At 35.5% G+C, this 21062-nt stretch overlaps 1 protein-coding gene across 12 annotated transcripts in view; it reads left to right on the forward strand.

The window, feature by feature from the left end:
* Positions 1 to 21062, forward strand: part of Oga (O-GlcNAcase) — a 338350-nt gene that overhangs the window by 266428 nt on the left and 50860 nt on the right. For all 12 annotated transcript variants that reach the window (XM_089239539.1, XM_089239538.1, XM_089239540.1 and 9 more), the window contains one exon: positions 2998 to 3102. In XM_089239539.1, the coding sequence (XP_089095665.1) occupies positions 2998 to 3102 (105 nt within the window). The remainder of the gene's footprint in view (positions 1 to 2997; positions 3103 to 21062) is intronic.

The raw sequence follows: 21062 nt of genomic DNA on the forward strand, positions 1-21062 counted from the left end.
TCTTCCCTCACAACTGCCATTTTGCAGTTTTGGACTGCTTGGGCAAATGCTCTAGGACGAGACTGTCTTTGGCTTCTTTGCAGCGGTCACTGTTTTTGAAGTAGGTGAGGCATCTGTGTTCTAGGTCATTTTGCTCCACCACCAGTCTTCACAGCTTCATCAGCAGTTGCCAGCTGCCTTTCAGCTTTCTTTTTCAGAAGACGGCATTGATTGAGTCTCTGTGTTCTGGTGAGGACAACCTGCATTCCAACCATTGGTTCAGCGTGCTACTGGCTTGTGCCCACGACTCCACCTTCAACAACAGTAGGGTTGCTGGTGCCTCCTTTTTGTGACCCAAATGAGCTGATCGGGTTTCATCCAAAGATGTACCAATCCTTTTTTTGGTTTATTTTTATTGGTTTCCGTACAGAAAACCGGAGAACTGGGAGGAATTCCTTTGTCCACACCTGCATATCCTCCCTGTGCAGGTGCAAGGCTCAGTTACAATGCGGTTTTGCCTGGTTCCTTGAGTGGACCGTTTGCAATACCATCTTCCCCAGATGCCATTCATCCATCATTACATTGGATTGGGTTTTTGGTGTTTCTCTTAGTCTGGTGTTTCACTGCTGACCTGTCTGACCCTACTGGTAGCAAATACTACCACCAGCATAGCTCAGTAGATCATTAACACAAGCTAGCCCGCTCATAGCGACAAGGTGGCAACACCTGTGAGACGGGTTCACAATGACATACTGTTGGGTAGAGTATACCGGTGACTCACCAAGAGCCGATCTACCAACCTTTTACATGAAACAGCGATGAACAGACAAAATAACGTGAAGTGATCATCAGGATTGTAAAGTGATCATCAGGATTGTAAAGTGATCATCAGGATTGTAAAGTGATCATCAGGATTGTAAAGTGATCATCAGGATTGTGATTATTTACACCTGAAAATAGGAAGTGCGGTACGGTCCAACTCCAGGAACCCCCTGCATATCAGAACATGCATATCAGAAAAATGCACATCAGAACATGACCAATGAAAAAAATAGCAAAACAAATTTGCATAACAGAACAAGAGCATTGAATTTTAGTGAAATTTGTAATACCAATGTGGCAACAATAATCAAAATGGCTGTGCAATCAAGATCACACATTTTTCTCCAGTTTATGAACAATGAGAATATCACAGATTTTAATGTACTGTGCACAGTTATGAAAGGTAAGAAAGCAATATATGAAAAACAAGTTCTATTATAAAATTACACAATTACAAATATATAACATGTTTCAAAACTGAAGGATGGAGGTGGGTTTGCAAACTCTCTAGGATCACTATGATCTTCGCACCTTTTCACATTCTTTATTTTTTTCTTAAACTTTTTGTATGGCATCGTAATATCTCTACTCTGTACTGTTTGTAATCTCTGTGTGATGATGCAAAATTACTCTAGAAATACAAGTGGAAAAAAGTTTGTTTCTATGCTAATTAAGTTTGAATGATTTTTTGCTTCTAACAAAAGAAGCACCGTTTTGAAAAAAAAAATTGTTTCTTCATATAATGAAAATTCATTGGAATCTTATTCAAGAATAAAAATACAGTAAAAGTATGTTAGTACTGCTTTTGCTTGTCGTTCTTTAAAGTAAAACTAACATTTAAAGCAAAACTAACATTTAAAGCATTTTTTATTGTTTTTGGATAATTCAAGTTTTTCCATTATCCAAGGTTACCTCGGTCCCATCCACCTCAAATTATCAAGGCTCTACTGTATCTGAATTATGTAATGGGATTTATTCCATGAGAGACAAACAGTAAACTGTATTATAAATAGAAAACTGGGCATATATAACTTGGGAAGTCATAAAAAAATTAACTACACTATTGGCCACACATCTTCTTGCACAAGCAAAAAAGACTAACTACTAATCTATACATATAAAACATTTTCAAAAAACAATTTCAATAGAGTAATATGTGTAAAGTAAACATTCAAACATTGTTTTCCAAGTTCTTGAAATTTGCACATTCATGTTTCTGGCATAAGGGGAACAGTATATTATATATGTTTATCTTTATACATTGTATCAATTTTTTTAACTTTTTTATGAAGACTTTGCAATTGCTCTCTACATGATATTAGTTTGGTTTCTTGTTTTAATATGAATTTTTATTTAATAAATCAATAGAGTAGAGCAATGGGAAAGCTATTTTCTAAATATTGGCAATATATCTAAGGAGAGTAGTTACAAAATACTAACCCAGAGCAAACATTACTGTGTAAATTTGTTGTTAGTCTCCCCTCAGAATTTCAACATCTGCATTGAATAATAAAAAACAAGAGAGTGTCATATACATTATACAATGAATTTGTTCTGTGTTGTAAGAACTTGCTGTGTGCAGCTTCAAAGGAACATAATTTTTAGAGTACTGTCATCTAACTATAAAATTATCAGCTAGGGACTTGTAGGCAGAATGTACACTGAATGTTATGCTGAAAAGTTTCTTGACAAGTGCAATAATGTTTGTAGTGCCAACTCATTTGCATGCACTTCCCTGACCTAGACCTATTGAAGGAAGGTATATTACCCCTGAAGGAAGATATTTTATTGACACCTGCAGCTGAAATTTGTCTGTTTGGGGTTAGTGAGTGTCTAATTTTGTATTTGGACAGATCAAAAGTGTTTTAACAAATATATGGAAGTAATTAATTTTCTTATTTAATATGAATTTTTTGTAGGATTATGCAAAACAATGAAAACTCTAAAACACAAAATATTCAGTGGATTTTTTTTTTTTTGGGAAAACGTAATTAATTCTTCAAGTAAGGGGTGAAGTCAAGCTGACGTTTCAAGTAACTTTGTTATTTCAAGACTCTCATAATTTTTAGAAACACATTTAATAATCTTGAGAGCCTGTAAAAGTATTTCCTTTTAGTACAACCAATACTTCTATCATATGATACTATTTCTGTTATTTTTCCTACTATGTTCAATTTGTTTGATCTTTTTCTTTAGCATCTTCTGCCATTGGAAAGTGTTAATGATCTGTTTTTGTACAAACCACCAGATGTACCCAATAGTCGAGTTTATACTATTCGACCATATTTACCTAGTGATGAGGTAAGAAATGCAACTGAAAATCAATATATTTCCAGTAAGAGTGCATGGGCAAAAAATAAGCATCCTGAATGATCATTTGCTCAAAAAAAATGCTGAAAAAAATGTGTATATTATTGATTGTTGAACTATTCTATTGTCTATTTATAATCTGTGATATTTTGACTCTTAACGATATTTAAATTTTTAAAAAAAGTGAATCTCATGGTTTTAAAAAATTATATGCTGCAACTCACTTTTAGATATTGTTATAATCTTTCAAAAACATGGTTTTAAACTTTTTTCCTCTATAACGAGAATAAAATTCATACAGTATTGTTGGCTGAAGCCAATGCTTTGGTTAGTCGCACTACAGATTTGTATCTACATATGAGACTTAAAAACAATGACATAATTTTTTGCATAGCAAAAGAAAAATAAAATTAAACTCCTTCATGTAATAAACTTTCATTAATTTTTTTCACTACCATACAATATGGAGAATAGAAAGGAAAACTTTTAAAAAAATGAACTATATCGGTTTTTTTTGGTTTCATCAAACTGGAAACATGGAGGTATATTATTTTATTTTTTTGGGTCAGCAACTGTGCAAATTAATGACTATGAGAGAGTATCCCCATTACAAATGTGTCATAAGGATACTGTCTATTTGTTCTGTTAACAGCTTTAACATTTCTGTGGTGGGCATTGTTATGGCATCATGCCTCATCTCCATATCCAGCATGGTGCTACTATCAATGACCTCACAGCTTTTGATGTATTTATATGATGTGATCTGTGCTCATTATTTTTATTAGTACAGTAGAACCTTGATTATCCATCCACACGTTAGCCATGCTATGAAAATTTCATATTCAGCTCTTCCCTATCTGTGTTTTTTCTTTCATTGGTTACATAAGATTTTGTGAAGGTTGTGATGAAATTAAAAGGAGTACTCATTAAAGAGGAGAGAGCTAAAAAACACACACACAGCATACCTCTATGGTAGTAGGAGCTTGAATTAATTTATTAAGAGAACACCACAGTAAAGATGCATAGGTACCCATAACTGCATAGTGGTGACATCCATTTGGTAGAACTGGAGATTTTTCTTCATTTTTTTACTGCGACACCCCCCCCCCATTCTCAGAGCTCAACATGTTGCAATGGCAGGCCCCATGTGTACACATAAGAACCAGACATTGTCCTGGGGTGATTGGCACTTGAAGATTTACAGCCAGTTACAGGAATGCCAGCAAGTTAGTAGGAAAGTATGCTTTCTTTCAACTGAAAGGTAAGATGCAAAAAAGGTGTAACTTCGGATGCAGTCACGTGTCCGCATGACCAGGAGACCAGCCATGAAACCATGACCAGCGCTATTCCTTGTTTTTGTCATTCTTGTTGTACATTTTATAACTTTGCAGAATGGTTGACTGTGTTTTTCAATTATCCGTGATCACATTTCCCAACATTAGCCTAAATAATCAAGGTTCTACTGTAATGCTGGCATCAACGAAACCCAGTATATTAGAAGTGTGGCTATCCTTCCATAAATATATTTTTTTGTTAGTTTTTTTGCACTGATAATGTATATGAATATATACAGTGGATAGTTATTTAAAACGGGTAAAATACATATATACTGTATACATATGTTTTTTCCAATTTTGTTATTCTGAATGGTTTTTTTACTCCCTGTGGTTTAACCATGTTTTTCAATTATCTATGTTCACCTTCCCTAACATTTGCCCAAATAATTTAGGTTCTATTGTATAACATGTTATTAGGTAATATCAACAAATAGTTATTATTCACCTTAAACCTTCAGAGTTCGCAATAATCACAGCAAAGATTTCAACATGCCTTTTGAAGAGATCCTTTTCATCAAAATTCTCCTTGGAAGTGTTCACATGGATTAGCTGGCACTGTATATGGGAATCTGTGGGTTCCAAGGTCACAAACTGTGCTTTTACAGGCAAAGGTGTTGCTCATCTCTTTCAAATTCCAAGAAATATTGTTAGTGTTAATTATTTTTAACTTGATTTTGATTCCAACAATATCTTAAGCTATCTGGGTTTAGCATTCATATGTGTAAATTTTGTTTGTGTGTTTTGTTAAATTCCTTCAGTTCAGTCACGTGTATTTTCTTTAAAAAAGGACTACTATATAGTCAATTTCAGTATTTGATACTTCTCTCTCAAATCTAAATTCATTTGAATTATATGTGGAAAGGTTGAAAATTTTCTTAAAGGCAAATGAAATTAAAAAGCAAGCAACCATTTTAACAGTTGGTGGTATCATGGCCACCCACATCCTGGACCAGGGCTGGTCCTGGAAATTCTCCTGCCTGAGAAATTTAAACTGCTGGGGCACTAGAAAAAAATGGGCACTTGAAGCGGAGTAAGCTCCAGTGTGTTCCATACAAATGACATAGCATGCAAAAATTTCAAATTTTAATAAAATTATTAATTAATAGATTATTTAGGAAACGGTTATTTTCCGGATATTATGCTGAGGTGAGCTCGGAAAGAAAAGTCATCACGCCTCGGAAAATAACTGTTTCCTTGATATCTCTGGCTGAGAAAGAAGCCATCAATATCTCTTTAATAGATTATTACTTAATAAAAATATTAATTAATAGATTATTACTTAATAAAAATATTAATTAATAGATTATTACTTAATAAAAATATTAATTAATAGATTATTACTTAATAAAAATATTAATTAATAGATTATTACTTAATAAAAATATTAATTAATAGATTATTACTTAATAAAAATATTATATTATATTATTTGGATGACCATACGTCTCGTATTTCCTGGAACATTCCTGTATTTTCATGTGAATTAATAATAGACTACTAGTACACAGGAAAGAAGGGCCTGATCTAGTTGGAAAATAATTAAGTTGTCAACACTGTTTTAACTTGAGCAGGCACTAAAGAAACACATGCAAACGCTCAAACTTTAGAATGGAGAATAAAAACAAGAAATAAATTGTACCTTTTTTCTGATATTAAAATGTAGATGTTGATTTCTATCTTTTTTCAATTAAAACAAGAAAACAACACAACAAGAGATAAAAAAAAAAATATATTCAATTTATAAAAGAATCTGAACAAAAAGTAATTTTACACAAGTCTGCATTTGTGAATAATAAATTCTCAACATTAAATTCCCAGTTATAATAATCTGAAATCTCGCCTTACGTAGCACAACTCCTGCTAAAAAGGCATTGACATATGATACACAAGGTCTTGATTGGTATTTTTTTATGGTTTGTTATTACTGTATGGTCCCGCTTGAGAGTGACCATTGGTTAGCTTCATTACAAAGAGATACTGTCATCAACACATCCCTCCAAAGACAGACGCCTTGCCATTCTCCCCTTCCCCCACCTCTTTAATTTTTACAAACATTTGAGATTTATAGAATGGTGACGGAATTATTCTTCAAGTATCTTATACTCGCATAGTGGGGTTCAATATGCACAGAAACTCATAAAACCGCAATACAGTGGCACACTCGTTAATACGACTCTCATTTATACAACTTTTTCTCATTTACTCATTCATTATACATGTTTGGCTTCAGTTTGCATTTTATTCCTATATACATATTAATGTTAAAATATTTGATTTGTCAGATGAAAAAAACATCAACAACACTGCGTTTTCATTTCAACTGGAACCTCAAAACTCTGTAAAAATTTCATTTTTGTCAATAGGATTTCAATTTTTTTTTGTAGGTAGCAAAAGACGTCACTGAAATGAATATTTTTACAAATATTATCGCCAGAAAAGCCATAATTTTAGTATGATTGTAAACGGATACATAAACATTCAGCAAGCTGATGACCCCTTTAAAGTGGGCTCTAAAATGGTTTGTTTATTGTAGGTTTTTGAGAACTACAGAAACGTGGCGAGCCATAAACAAAATAATTTACATTTGTCAAAAGGTAACTGTACTAGATGAACAGGAGCATACTACTTCATATACTGCATGTTCCTTCCAAGTTTTTCCATTGTGTTAGTGCTTCGTTTCCCAGTATTATTTCTGAAGCATTTGCAACTGGTCTGCTGGTGAGAAACAAGTACAATATAAGGGTTCGTTCTTTCATTTCCAGTAGAATTTCTTTTGGTTTTGGTATCTTGCTTGCTAGCTGGCTACGTGGAATCAGTTTTTCTTAATTTCTGAAAAAAGAAAAGCCCCTCCCCCTCCTCTCTTGAATGTAAAAAATAAAATTTCGACAAAAAAAAAATCTGGATCTATGAAAGAGTGGAACTTGTGAAGAAATTAAATATGCCAAGTTACTTTTGGAGACGGTTGCAAAATATATATATATATATATATAATAAAACTAAATCTGTAAACATATAAACAGTATTGTTCGCAGAATATCGTACAAATTTGTTTTTAATTTTCTTTTTTCTGTCATTTGTAAAATAATTGTAAGAATCCTGAAGAGAGAGATTAAAGTAAAGGGGCAAAGTGTCAGTATTGGATTAAATTTATCAAAAAATCATAATCTCATGCCTTTTCTTTCTTCATATTCAGATAACTTAAGCATAATCGGAAAGTTAAATAAAAATTATGGGAGAATCACGGCTAAATAAAAACTGTTGAAAGTCGTATAATAAAAATGGAGTTCTCTCTCTCTCCACTGTATTTCCTTTTTTCTTCATTCCACTCTCCTCGGATCTGGAGACCACCCAATGTCCGAATTTGAATGGTCTTGTGCTACTACACTGATGTTTATCTACATTGCTCTAAAATAGAATGTTTCAACCCCGGCATCTGATGACAACCCGGTAACTTTAGATCCTTTCTACTCCCATGCTTATATAACTAAATTGTTTTCACTTTAATGAGCATAAAAAAAAAATCAATCAATTCTCATATCCTTCGTCTCGGCCATCCTTCATCTGTTCTTCGTCTGACTTTTTATGAGAGCAAAAGACCTATTCCAGAGAAGTCGGTCCCTGGAAAACTTATCTTTTTAGTTTAATTTTCCTGTTCCTTCTTGGGAAAAAAAGACGTCATAAAAAATCAGCATCGCAAACGGTGAAATCTTTTGTGGGAGTTTTTCTTTGACTCCCTTCGTATTGGTAGGGTTTAATGTTGAAACTGCCTCAGGATAACAAGGAAAGTACTTTTCCGCATCAGTGGTTATTTTTTATTTTCACTTGTGGGGCAAATAGAAAGGCTAGTGGGGCAAAATCCCCACCAGTTAACATGTTAAAAAAAGGCTTGAGTTAGCTTATGTATGGGTCAGTGGGGAGGGGGGAGGGAGAATTCGGTGCTCTTGAGATAAAACACCAGAGGTTTGTTCCAGGAAATAGAATGTTGGGTTCCCAAGTAAAAGAGCTCCAAGGCCTGGAAGTTCCTCAAGTTGTGTGCCTTTAAATGAGATAGTAAATGACAACTGTGTGTTAAACATTGGATCCACCGACATACATTCTAGATTATTGGTTCTCAACCTTTTCGGAACTGCGGCCTGGTGAATCAAATTTCTGAGTCTACGGCCGGTCTGGACTAGCTTACTCATTCATAAGTTAATAATTAATAAACAACCAATTACCTTTTGATTGTGAGCTAATTATTTAATTAATTAAAAACCCATTTAGTCAATTAATTAATTAAACCCTTCTTTAATTGAATATAAATTTAAATCTTTTTAATTAATTGATTTAAACCCTATTTATTAATTTATTTAAACCCTATTAATTAATTGATTTAAACCCTATTAATTAATTGATTTAAACCATTTTAATTAAAACCTGTTTAATGAATTGAATCCATTATTATCTTGTGGAGTGATGCAACTTTTTTTCTCCGGTAATGCATTAATAACGTGCTGAAGTCAAAACATAAACGAAGCATTTCATCAGCAACTGCAGTAAACATCCTTATTGCTTAAGCGACGGAACCTGGGTACTGAGGCTGTTTGAGCGCCCCAATATATTTTACGAGGTGGCTGAGCCACCAATAATAAATATACAATGCAATGCTCCACTCCCTCTCCTTCATATGGGCTTGAGCCTGTAGATATGGGACAAATGGCAACTTTCAGCCCCCTCAATGTTTACTTCATTTCGGCACCTCTATTTCACTAAAAAATTCAGTTGATCACAAATCAATCGAAACTCCTTGATATTGAATTTTATAGACCAATTTGCCATAATGTGTAAAAATACGAAGTTTTCATTCATAGTGGGCAATGGAATTTTTCGTGCTGACATTGACGCAGCACTTTTTTAATAACTTAGTTAGTGCAAAATATATTTTACGATCAAACTTTGAATTTAATCCTAGCTAGAGAGAAGGTAATGATATAAAAAAAAATGTCTATATTGTAACTCAACATAAAAGTCTGCTGAAGAGCAGAAAATTTTTTATTTTTGGGCAAACACTTTTTGGTGTATTCACGATAGATGCTTATGTTAAATTGTATAACTTGATAAATTTCAAAACTTTGATTGCGATTTTTCTACTCTAGAACAAACTTTTCTCTATTTTTCAACAAAAATTTAGATTTGTGAACCTATCACACTGAAAAAGGAATCGAAACGAAAACTCTCGCATTGTAATTCACTGCATTTTTGCAAAGAAAACAGTATTCGAGTTATCACCAGTAGTTATGTGCACCTTGATGACCGATTCAAACACTATTTTCTATATACAGCAGGTGCTTCACTGATTAGTCGCAGACATTTGCCACGCATATGCAAAATACTTCGTTTGTTTCTGAGAACACATAGTAAATCATTATAATAAGACTGCTAGAGGTTTTTACCACTGGCTATAAATAACGGGTCCAATGGTCGAAGGTGGTTTTCTATTGCCCAGAAATTCCTAATCACTCACAATTATTCCCCTTTGAAGTTATGTAGCTTGGTCACTGGTGAGTAGCACAGATGTTTTTCCATTCTCCAAGAAAGGAACATGGGATACAGAGTTTTCTCATACAAATGCAAATACAACGCCGCAACAGACAAAATGCCCAACGAGGTGGCTGATAAAAAGATGCCCATAAAAATATGGTTGTCATATATTTCAAAAATACAGCAACCCAATTAAAAATACAATTAACACAAATTATAAAAAATATATACACATGATAAAATATTATACAATGCCCATAAAGAATACTTATGGTTGTCTTATTCTAAGAATGGATAGCTTCTCGATTTACCCCAACATGTTTATCGTATTTCTTTTTAAACGTGTCAATTGTGTTACAATTTACTACCTCCGGGGGGTAAGCTATTCCATTTATTAACAACCCTATTAGAGAAAAATTCCCTGCGACACCATAGCCTTGCATTGTCCCTCACCAATCGATACTGGTGTCCTCTTGTAAAAGCAGTCGATTGGCGGTGTACTAAAAGTTAATGGTCCATCCTATCCATCCCATTGAAAATTTTGAACACTTCGATCATATCTCCTCGACACCTGCGTTCATCCAATGTAAACATATTCAAAAAATGAAGTCTTTCTTCATAACTCAAGCCCTGTGTGCCAATAAGGACACGCGTAGCTCTTCTCTGCACCCCTTCAACCAAGTCTATGTCCCTCTGTAGGTATGGTCTCCAAAACCTTACAGCATACTCCAGTCCAGGGCGAACTAAGCCTCGAAAAAGCGGAAGAATGACTTTAGGAGAACGCGAAGAGACCTTTTTGAAAATGAGACCAAGCATTCTATTCGCTTTTTTGACCACCGCTGAACAATGTTCAGAAAACCTAAGGCGCTGGTCAATGAGAATTCCCAAATCCGTGACCCTAGTTGAATCCGGGATACCATTTAACTCGTAAGAGAACCGTGTGTTGTTCGAACCAAAATGAGCGACCATACACTTATCTACGCTAACGTCATGCTCCACGCTAAACGTAGCTCTTCTCTGCACCCCTTCAACCAAGTCTGTAGGTATGGTCTCCAAAACCTTACAGCATACTCCAGTCCAGGACGAACTAAGCCTCGAAAAAGCGGAAGAATGACTTCAGAAGAACACGAAGAGACCTTTTTGAAAATGAGACCAAGCATTCTATTCGCTTTTTTGACCACAGCTGAACAATGTTCAGAAAACCTAAGGTGCTGGTCAATGAGAATTCCCAAATCCGTGACCCTAGTTGAATCCGGGATACCATTTAACTCGTAAGAGAACCGTGGGTTGTTCGAACCAAAATGAGCGACCATACACTTATCTACGCTAAACGTCATGCTCCATTCATTTGCCCATACTGCAATCCTGTTTAAGTTGGTATGGAGCAACTCCCTATCGCTTTCATTCCCGATTACCCCCATTAGCTTCACATCTTCTGCGAATTTGATAGTAATACTATCGATACCCTGATCGAGTTTATCGATAAAAAGTGAAAAAAGTATGGGGCCAAGGACACTTCCCTGAGGAACTCCACTTGTGACGTCTGTCCAACCAGAGAATTCCCCGTTCACCATAACTCATTGCGACCTATCTCTTAACCATGATTCTATCCAATTCAGTAAGTTGCCCCCTATTCCAATCTCGTGTAAACGCTTCAAGAGTTTACCATGTCGGACCCGATTGAATGCCTTCTGGAAATGAAGGTAAACAACATCTACATTTTTGCTCTTACCCAAAGCCTTAGTCACGTGATCATAGAAGCAAAGGAGGTTAGTTACACATGACTTCCCCTTCCTGAACCTATGCTGATTATCCGACAATAGATTATTCTCGTCTATCCACTTCACAAACTGCCTTTTGATGATAATTTCCAAAATTTTCGAGAGGGAGCTCATCAAACTCACTGGACGATAATTTGACACCGCTTCTCGACTACCCTTTTTAAATATCGGAACAACGTTAGCAAGTTTCCAATCTCTTGGGACGATACCCTCAGCAACACTACTCCTGTATATCTGTGCGACTGGCCCAAACAATTCATTAGCACATTCCCTGAGGACCCTGGGATAGATATCATCTGGTCCTGGTGCTTTGCTTGCACATACATTTCTTAGAAGATTTAGGACCTCCACGTCTTCTACTTGAATATCGTTGAGGGTTTTATTACCCCATGCATTACCCGTATATCGAATATCATTATCTCCATTGAAAACCGACGCGAAAAAGTCATTGAAAGCACTACACATGCCTACATTGCTCTCTACCCTAGAGCCTCCTATCGAGAGGTGGGCCAACTGTCCCCTTACATCCATTATTGACATATCGAAAAAATGATTTTGGGTCAGGGCCAATGTTATCTGCCAACCTAGATTCAACTTCCTTTTTACTATCCCTTATCGCTTTCTTCAACAGTCTTCTTTTATCAGTAAACAATGATAGGTCACCTTGTACACTTTTATACTCTCTGAATGCTCTTTTCTTTTCAAGATAAAGGTTCCGCACGCTATCCGTGAACCATAGAGGGTGCGATGTACAAACATGCTTTTTTCGAACAAAGGGTATGCGTCGTGCAAAACAGAGGACAGCTTCGTTCTAAATTCTTCCCATTGACTTACCAATCCTACTGATTCCAACCGGTCTTTGAAAACTTCCGCTAACCTTCCTCTCAAAACATCAAAGTTAGTTCTCCGAAAACAAGGAACCAGTCTTTTGTTATCAACCTTACCCGAGGAAAAGTTACAATGAAATCTGACGATACAATGATCACTGGAAGAAAACTCTTCCCCCACCGAAACATGTTCAATTAAATCCTCAGAACTAGTAAGAACTAAATCCAAAATAGCAGTACCCCTAGTCTCTTCTGATATATGCTGATACAAAAAATTTTCGAGCACCAACTTAAGAAAGTCTCTTTCATACTGATTTCCTGATGAAAGGTCCTCCCACTCAATACCTGAGTAGTTGAAATCCCCTAGTATGAGAACCTTCTTTCGCTTACACATGTAGGAAATCTCATCATGCAATTTGGCGATGTAGTTTTGATCCCTATTCGGTGGATTGTAACAAACCCCAACAATAAGTTTATGACGTCTTTTGTTCTCAAGCTCAACCCATGCAGTTTCAATATCACTTCTCTCCACCCCCCCTCATGGCATTATTGTCTTCAGGACATTTTCTGTGGTGCCGACAATGGTAAACCGTGAACACGCAAACGACAAGGTCGTTTGGATGTCAACAGAGAGCCCTGGAGCTGTAGGATATTTTAGAGGAAAAGGGACAGAGCGTATGGAAGAACATTCCCCACCCCTGCTGTATTGTTTGGGTCTCATGAAGACGGATACTCAAAAATAAGAAAAGAAAAAAAAAATACAATTAGAAATACTACCTTCGAGGGGGAGGAGAGGACCAGAGACATGTTTCCCTTCCTTTGAGCCTTGCAACAAAACGAAGGGTTTTCAGTGCAATAAGGAGAACAGCGATCCTCTAAATTCTTATAATTTGCTATTGCGGCTGGAAGCCTTCATTCTGGAACTCTAGGGGGGGGGGTTTCATCTTTCTCCTTGTATGATTTTTAGACTGAAAAATTAAAATATGTACCATAATAGAGAAATAAACAAATTAGTTATTCGTGGAAATGTGTTGTTTTTGTAAAATTGAAGGGTAATGAATATATTCTTGTGGCCCCGTACGATTGATGTCACAGCCCGGCGGTTGAGAAACACTGTTCTAGATCTAATGGCATCATTTTTCTCAAGGGGATGAGTGGCTTCAGAGAGCACAATATATATGGCAGAAATTATTCCAAGGAAATGACTGATGCCTTCATTTCTTTTTCCTATATGTACTTGATGGCCTTGTACATATAATCAAAGATAGACACAATTAAGCATACACCATACAATTGATAAAAGCAAGTTTTTGAGTGTGTCTGGAAGTGGAAAACCTGTTACAGCCTCTCCAGGGCCCAACTCTGATATGAGGAGTCATGGAGAAAGCAGAAATCATGGGACTCTTGCAACTTAGGTCAAGGATGTTTCATTAGTCAATGAATATATCTTTGAACTTCCGGGTCCCAAAATTATAATACCCGCAGGCAAATCCATCCGCCCATACAGAAATTGCAACTTGTTCGTATCTATGCACAGAAATTTGCAGCACATTTAATTTTTTTTCATTTATCTTCCTGTGATTTCAGTACTTCATCATAACCCTAGTCTTATATGCACCAGATTAGCGAGAGTCTACTGTATACTTTTTGAGGTCTTCGAAGCGATGTCATGTTAACATTGTATACCAAGAGAAGTGATTTTGTAAAATATATATATGTATGCATTAGAAAAATAGCTGCAGATATATCACTGATTATTGTACTCGTGCTCAAGTCATTATTGCCATCGGGCAGGGGCGTAGCCAGAAATTTTGCCCAGGGGGTCACTTTCATTTCGAGGAGGACTAAATTAATAGAACAATAGATTTAGCCATCTTTTTCCCTTTTTTCGTCATTTTCTTGCATTTCGGGGGGACCAGACCCCCAAGTTCCCCCTTGCTACGCCCTTGCCATCAGGTATCTGAAAATGGTAGTTGAAATAACACCAGGAACTGGTTGCTCCAGGACTGGACAAATCTCCAAAGATTTACATGCTCGAATCAATATGTTATGTACTAGCCCCAGATGCGTATGTAGGCAGAGAAAGAGGAGCATGGAGACGATCACCCCCTCCCTATTCAGTGAACAAAAATTTATTATCAACATGCAGGGCCATCTTAAGAACACCATGGGCCCCCGGGCCAAGTGGTTTTTCTGAGGACCTACCAGGTAAATTACAGAAAATTTCAACCAAATCTCATTTTTGTGAGGCCCCTCTTCTCTCGAGGCCCCCGGGCCGTGCCTGGGTAGGCCCGTGCGTTAAGACGGCACTGTCGACATGTGGCAGGGTGGAGGTAGAACTTCGTCGCCCACTCCCGTTCACTTTGAAGTACTGTCCCATTGAAAGGGACTGTAGATGGACAGCTAAACTTGACCGAGACCAAGCTCACAATGGCTGACGCTGCCACTAGATGGCGACTTATTAAAAAACCTTTATGATAGCAGAGTGTGACATCATACTTTAATAAGTCACCATCTGGTGGCAGCGTCAGCAGTTGTGAGCTTGGCCTGAGTCAGGTCCAGCCGTCCATGTATTGTCCCTTTCAGTGCTCATGAGCTCCAAGGAAAGATTGAGAGATTCGTTGCCTTTGTAGTCTAGTGGTCTAGGGTGTTTATTCAGAAAGTGAAAGGACGTGGGTTTGATTCGCCGCAAAGGCAGTTGAATTTTCTTTCCAAAAATTTATCTTTGCAGTAGCCTGTTGTTAAAAAAACCTTCGTATGATAGCGGAGAGTGACGTCATACTTTCATGCTTCCTCTTGCAGTGTACGCTGTTCATTTGAGAGAGATGTACAGGAGTTTCTTTATCATTTTCCAAAAATGGGTTTCAAGCTCTATAACTGACAGCATGGTCAGAACAGCCTCCACCTTCTCCCCCCCCCCCTGCTTCTAATAGACTAGACCAGTGTGCCCCGGCACCCAAGGGTGGAGTGATATTGGCTAAGGGGTGCCACGAGATATTATGGAGATAATCAAGAAAATATTACGGTCCACTCAAGTTCTTAAAATAAATTAAGTCTAATTAATAACTCATGCATGATGAACTTATAGGATAATTTGCCATCTGGTCGCAGTGTCAACAATGTGAGTTTTGACTCGAGTTAGGTCTGGCTGTCGTGTACGATCCTGTCCAACACACTAGCTTTAAGGAAAGAGGATTTCGTTGCCGTTGTAGTTTAATGGTCTAGGGCTCTCACCCTTAAAGTGAGAGGACATGGGTTTGATTGCCCACAAGGCCATTTTTCTTTCTTGGATTTATCTTCGCATCAGCCAGCTGTTGAAATCTTCATAGTTACAGGGGGATAGACATCTCTCTCACACACACCTTCAGATAAGCTGATAAAACCTCATTTGTCAACACTTATCAAGATTGCAAGATGCAATAGATATGTACTTTCCATATCTTTCCACTGAGAATTTTGACCAGGTTGTCTCACCATTTAATTTCGCAGACAGTGCGGAGGAAATAGATTTCATTGCTTGTGAATGATATGTTTTGATCTTTGCGCTGATTCCATACTCACTGGCAAGTTCACCAAGATTGAGGCATCGGTGGCTGCTTTTTAGATTAAACTGAGAGGGGAGCATCCTAATCTAATGAAGAAATCAATTAACGCACCTTTATCCTTTCTAACAGGATGTGCGAGCAAGCCTTCTCTGCTATGACAACAATAAAATTCAAAGCAAGAAATAGACTACTACTAATCAACCATACCCATACATGCACGTCGAACACATTTCTCTACAGAATTGGTACATGCTGGAAGCTGTGAATGTATATGTTCTGAACCTAACGTGAAGTTTGTTTCTGTGTAATGCTTATGTGTAGTGCTGCCGTCTGTGAAGTAATAGACTGCAAGACCTTGAGGACAGTTTACGTGTTTCATTGCCAACAGTAAGGCCTGATTTCAAGTACCTGCTCTAAGCATCAATCACAAGTTTCACATTAATGGTTAATCAAACAAAACTGATGTATTTTTTACTCAGTATTTATTGTTGTAGTAAACTGTATTCTGTTTTCAAGGAAGGGTGCCCCAAGTTTTTAATGTTATTTCTAAGAGAGCCCAGAACTTCAAAAGGTTGGGAAATGCTGGACTAGACAATATTTTTTGCCTACTTGTAAGCTTTTTTTAAGTCCACTGTTGATTCTTCAGGCTGGAGCTCCTAGAAATATATTTTTTTAACACCTTAGTTCTGAGGAATAAATGCTAGTTCTGTTGTGATGTGGTCTCCTAGAGTTTTCTAGGGCGTCTACTGAAAATATTAAGTATGATACGGAAACATATTATGGAAAGACCACCAGGCCTAGGAAGTAACGGCTACAGTTTCAACTCCCAGAAATACCACCTTATCTATACAAATGCCCTAACTAGAATTATTACCTTGTGCATAGGTCAGTGTCAGGAATTAGGGAAACATGAAAAGTAATTCTGAGATTCTGAGCCCTAAAACAATCAAGATAAGATACACTGGAAGAGTTGTTTCTTGAAGGGGAGTAAAATGAAAAAAAAAAGTTATAGGCCCAATGAAAAACAATTTTTTTTTTTTTTTTAACCGAGCACAACTCGGGTCTATCGCCATAGGCAATTTTCTACCTAGTGAGTTGTGCCGGAAGTGTAAGTGTTTGTACCTAACAGTCTGAGTGTGTATCTAGTGTTGTGTATGATTTTTCAGTGCTGCCATCTATATCTCAGAAGTGAAGTGAGTGATGTGTAGTGACTGAATATTTGTACTGTTTATAGGTCTGTTGCTCTCTGTGGCGAGACTTTTAAAAAAAGTCTAGGCCCAAAAAAGTCTAGGAAAAAAAGGTTATAGGCCCAATGAAAAAAAAAGTTATAATAGGCTCAATGAAAAAAAAAATTATAATAGGCTCAATGAAAAAAAAAATTATATTGGCCCAATACCTTTCTAAATGCAGAGAATGAGGTGAGGAAATGACATATCTATATTGTGTGATAAACCCAGTAGAGCACATTGATGTAGAACGACATACAGATTTTGCTAGCATTTGATGTCATTTACCGATATCGTTTGATGCAGAAATGGCGTACATTTATCGACGTAGTTCGATGTAGAGAATCCGACGTCAAACTATATCCGACCCGACATTGTTTGATGCCGTTTACAGAGATTGTTAGACATAGAAAGGGCATACATTCATTGACTTAAAGAATCCAATGTCAAATTATATCTGACCCGACATCGTTCACCTGCATCATTCTATGTAAAAATGGCGTACATTTGTCTGTATAGTTAGCCAAAGAATCCAACATCTAACCATATTTGACCTGATATCATTCGACATAAAAATGCCATACATTTTTTGACGTAGTTTGACATTTACAATTACGTTATCTGTGATTTAGATTATTACAATGTAAAACATGTTGACACAGTTCTATTTCAAGAAGTCAACATTTTCTTCATCCTGCAGCACACTTAAATTCAAACAAACTAGAAAAATCATTTTCTCATGATTTATTCACAAAAAATTGTTTTTAAAAAACAATTTATTATAATTGGTAACAAAAAAATTCAATTCAAAAACTTAGCCATTCTGCTGTTAATTTAATTTAATGTTAAATCCGTGCAAGTCAATACTGTTTACAATGTCTGCTTTGCTAGGTTGAATTTTGGGCAAGCATAGAGTTTAAATATCTTCTTGTAAGATTTCTGTTTTCCATAGTTTCAAGTGCAGAAGAGGTTGCTTTCCACAAATATAATAACATATGATAACAAGAACAGAAGTATTTCTCTATGCCTTTTTGTGTTATTCTTGAAAATTATTTCATTAAGTGATAACAGAAATGATCCATGGCAAATATTTTAATTATTGCCTTTTCTGATTTCTTAATTGTTCAGTTTTCCCTCTTACACATGCATCTAATTTTAAAAAAAATAAATTTCTCTCTCTTAAGTACTCAGATACTGTATAATCAATATCTGCAGCTTCAGACTTGAAATTAATCTGATAATTTCCTTAAAAAATTATTTTGGCAAACCCACAATTCTCACATAGCACACTAGTTGAAAAACTCTGACGCATAAGTAAAGTTCTAGTTAAGTTTAGAATTCAATTTATGAATACTTCTACACAAAACAATTAGTTGTCTAGAACCTAAAAAATAGAACTTTACTGTTCCCTATATATACTGTCCATTACTGTTACAAAAGGTAAATGTAACAATAGTGGGCTAGTTCAAAATATTTAATCAGTTATTTTTATTATTTGAAGTAATTATATGTATAATAATTTTTTTTATTATAATTTAAACTCATCTGTTATTGTTACTAGATAAAATTTTGACTGCTCGGAAATATATAAATAAAATATTATTTACAGTCCATGTACCAGTAAGGGGCCACCCAGATATTGAATGAAAACAATGAAATATATGTAATAGGCTTGACAAAACTAAAAAAGAAACATCACTGAAAAATATAATAAGTGGAATAGGTCTCTGCTATAAATAATTTAAACATAAATTTGACTTTCTTGCATTCTTTCACAGGTGATATTTTTTATCCGAATAATAAACAAGGTGCTGCTCTTCCAATTTGGGAACTGTGGAAATAATGCAATAATATCTGGACACATTATATAAAACACAATTTTATACATGAACAAAAAACCTAATTTTTCCTTTCAATCTCAAACCTTGAACAAATATTTTTATTTTATTTCTGAAAACATGCATATGATTATAAGAATTTATGCATTTCTTTTTACATTTAAAAGTGACACAAACACATGAAACTACTTCAATTTTTATTTTGAGTTGTTTTATTTTTTATTTATTTCTATTTTCTTTTTCAACTCTTGCTTGTTCTGTTTTCTAAGCTTCATTGTTTCTTTATTTTATATTTAAGCATTTGAGAAGTTGCTTCTGCAGGAATTTAATTTAATTCTTTTTTGTCTTAATATCTGCATGTGTGGATAGAAAAGAATTATCTTAAAAGATATAGTATATTTCAAGGCAAAAATGTATTTAAGATTGTTCACAGAGTATGATGCCACTCTAGCAAGATAGGTAGGCCCGATTACAATAATTTCACATGTCATACAATTTGAATAATGTGAAAATGATTGACCCTAGAATACGCCACCTGTTCAACTCCATGTGCAATTTGTTTAATGTCTTTAAAGCACAATCGATTCTGTATTTAGAATATGATGGTATGAAATTAGTACTCTTTAGTGCAAAATGAAATGTGTTTGACTGATTATTGGCATCCTTTTCCTGCCTGGATTATTTTTTCAAAACGAGCTTGGACACCAAATGGCATCTGAAAGAATATGGCTTGGTATATCATGCCAAAAGGCTAGTTTTCTCATAACTTTTGAAATATATTTTTTAAAACTTCAGAAAAGGAAGCCTATTACTGGTGTACGTACCTCACACTATATATGTACAGGATCCTAGAAATTCAGGCCATTTGAACACACCACCAATAATTTTAAATGCATTTCATATGACCCGTTCAAATATAACTGGTTCCAGTTTTCTGGAGATTAAATGAAGAGAGCAAAGATAAAGCATGCACAATTAGAATTATTAGACAAGATTTAATATTGCTCAATATACAAGTTCTTAAAGAAATATTTTCAAATATTGATACATTTTTTTAATATAGCTGCAGGTAAGACAATACTTTTTATTGCAGATGGAATTGGGTGCATCATGCCAGGAAAAAAATTTCAGCAATCTTTTATGTTTCAGACAAAACCTATAAAACATTGAAAATACATTTCTTTTAATTAATTGAATATTGAGAATATTTTGAATAGTAGCCTACATTAGAGAAATATATTTTATGAGTATGAATCACAGGTGCAACTTTTCACTGGCTCAAGCCCCCCTCCCAACAACAATTCACAAAATTTTGATAATTTTAAGTAGGTATATATTGAATCTTGACCTCTACATGAGATCAAGATTTAAAGTAAGATCTTAGTATATTCTTGTATGTGCACACACACAGTTTGTAATTTTTTTACTACATTTTGTCTTATTTTCATTCTATAAAACTGAATTCGTTTGACTAAGAATCCAGTGAATTTCTGTCACTGTTTAGAAAGTCAAAATCAATCCAGAAATTGTTTTTGACATGAAGCTAAGATGAACACCCGCTGGTGCAAAACATTTACAACATCCCTGTTCCAGTGCGATTGTATCAATAGCTATTATTTTCTGCGGTATTCATGTGATTGGTCCAAGAGATTATTTTGATGTTAGAGAATGTGCATTTTTCACACCATAGGCATAAAGTTATCAAAGATATTGGTGGGACACCAGCTCAACATTTCAATATATACCTATTTAAAATTATCAAGATTTCGGGAATTGTTGTTGGGAGGGGGGCTTGAGTCAGTGAAAAGTTGCACCTGTGATTCATACTCATAAAATATACTTCTCCAATGTAGGCTACTATTCAAAATATTCTCAAT

Source organism: Pholcus phalangioides, unplaced genomic scaffold (genome assembly GCF_987345545.1).
Source record: "Pholcus phalangioides strain wild (caught in Gottingen) unplaced genomic scaffold, Ppha-v1.0 ptg000011l_1, whole genome shotgun sequence".
Classification (NCBI taxonomy): domain Eukaryota; kingdom Metazoa; phylum Arthropoda; class Arachnida; order Araneae; family Pholcidae; genus Pholcus; species Pholcus phalangioides.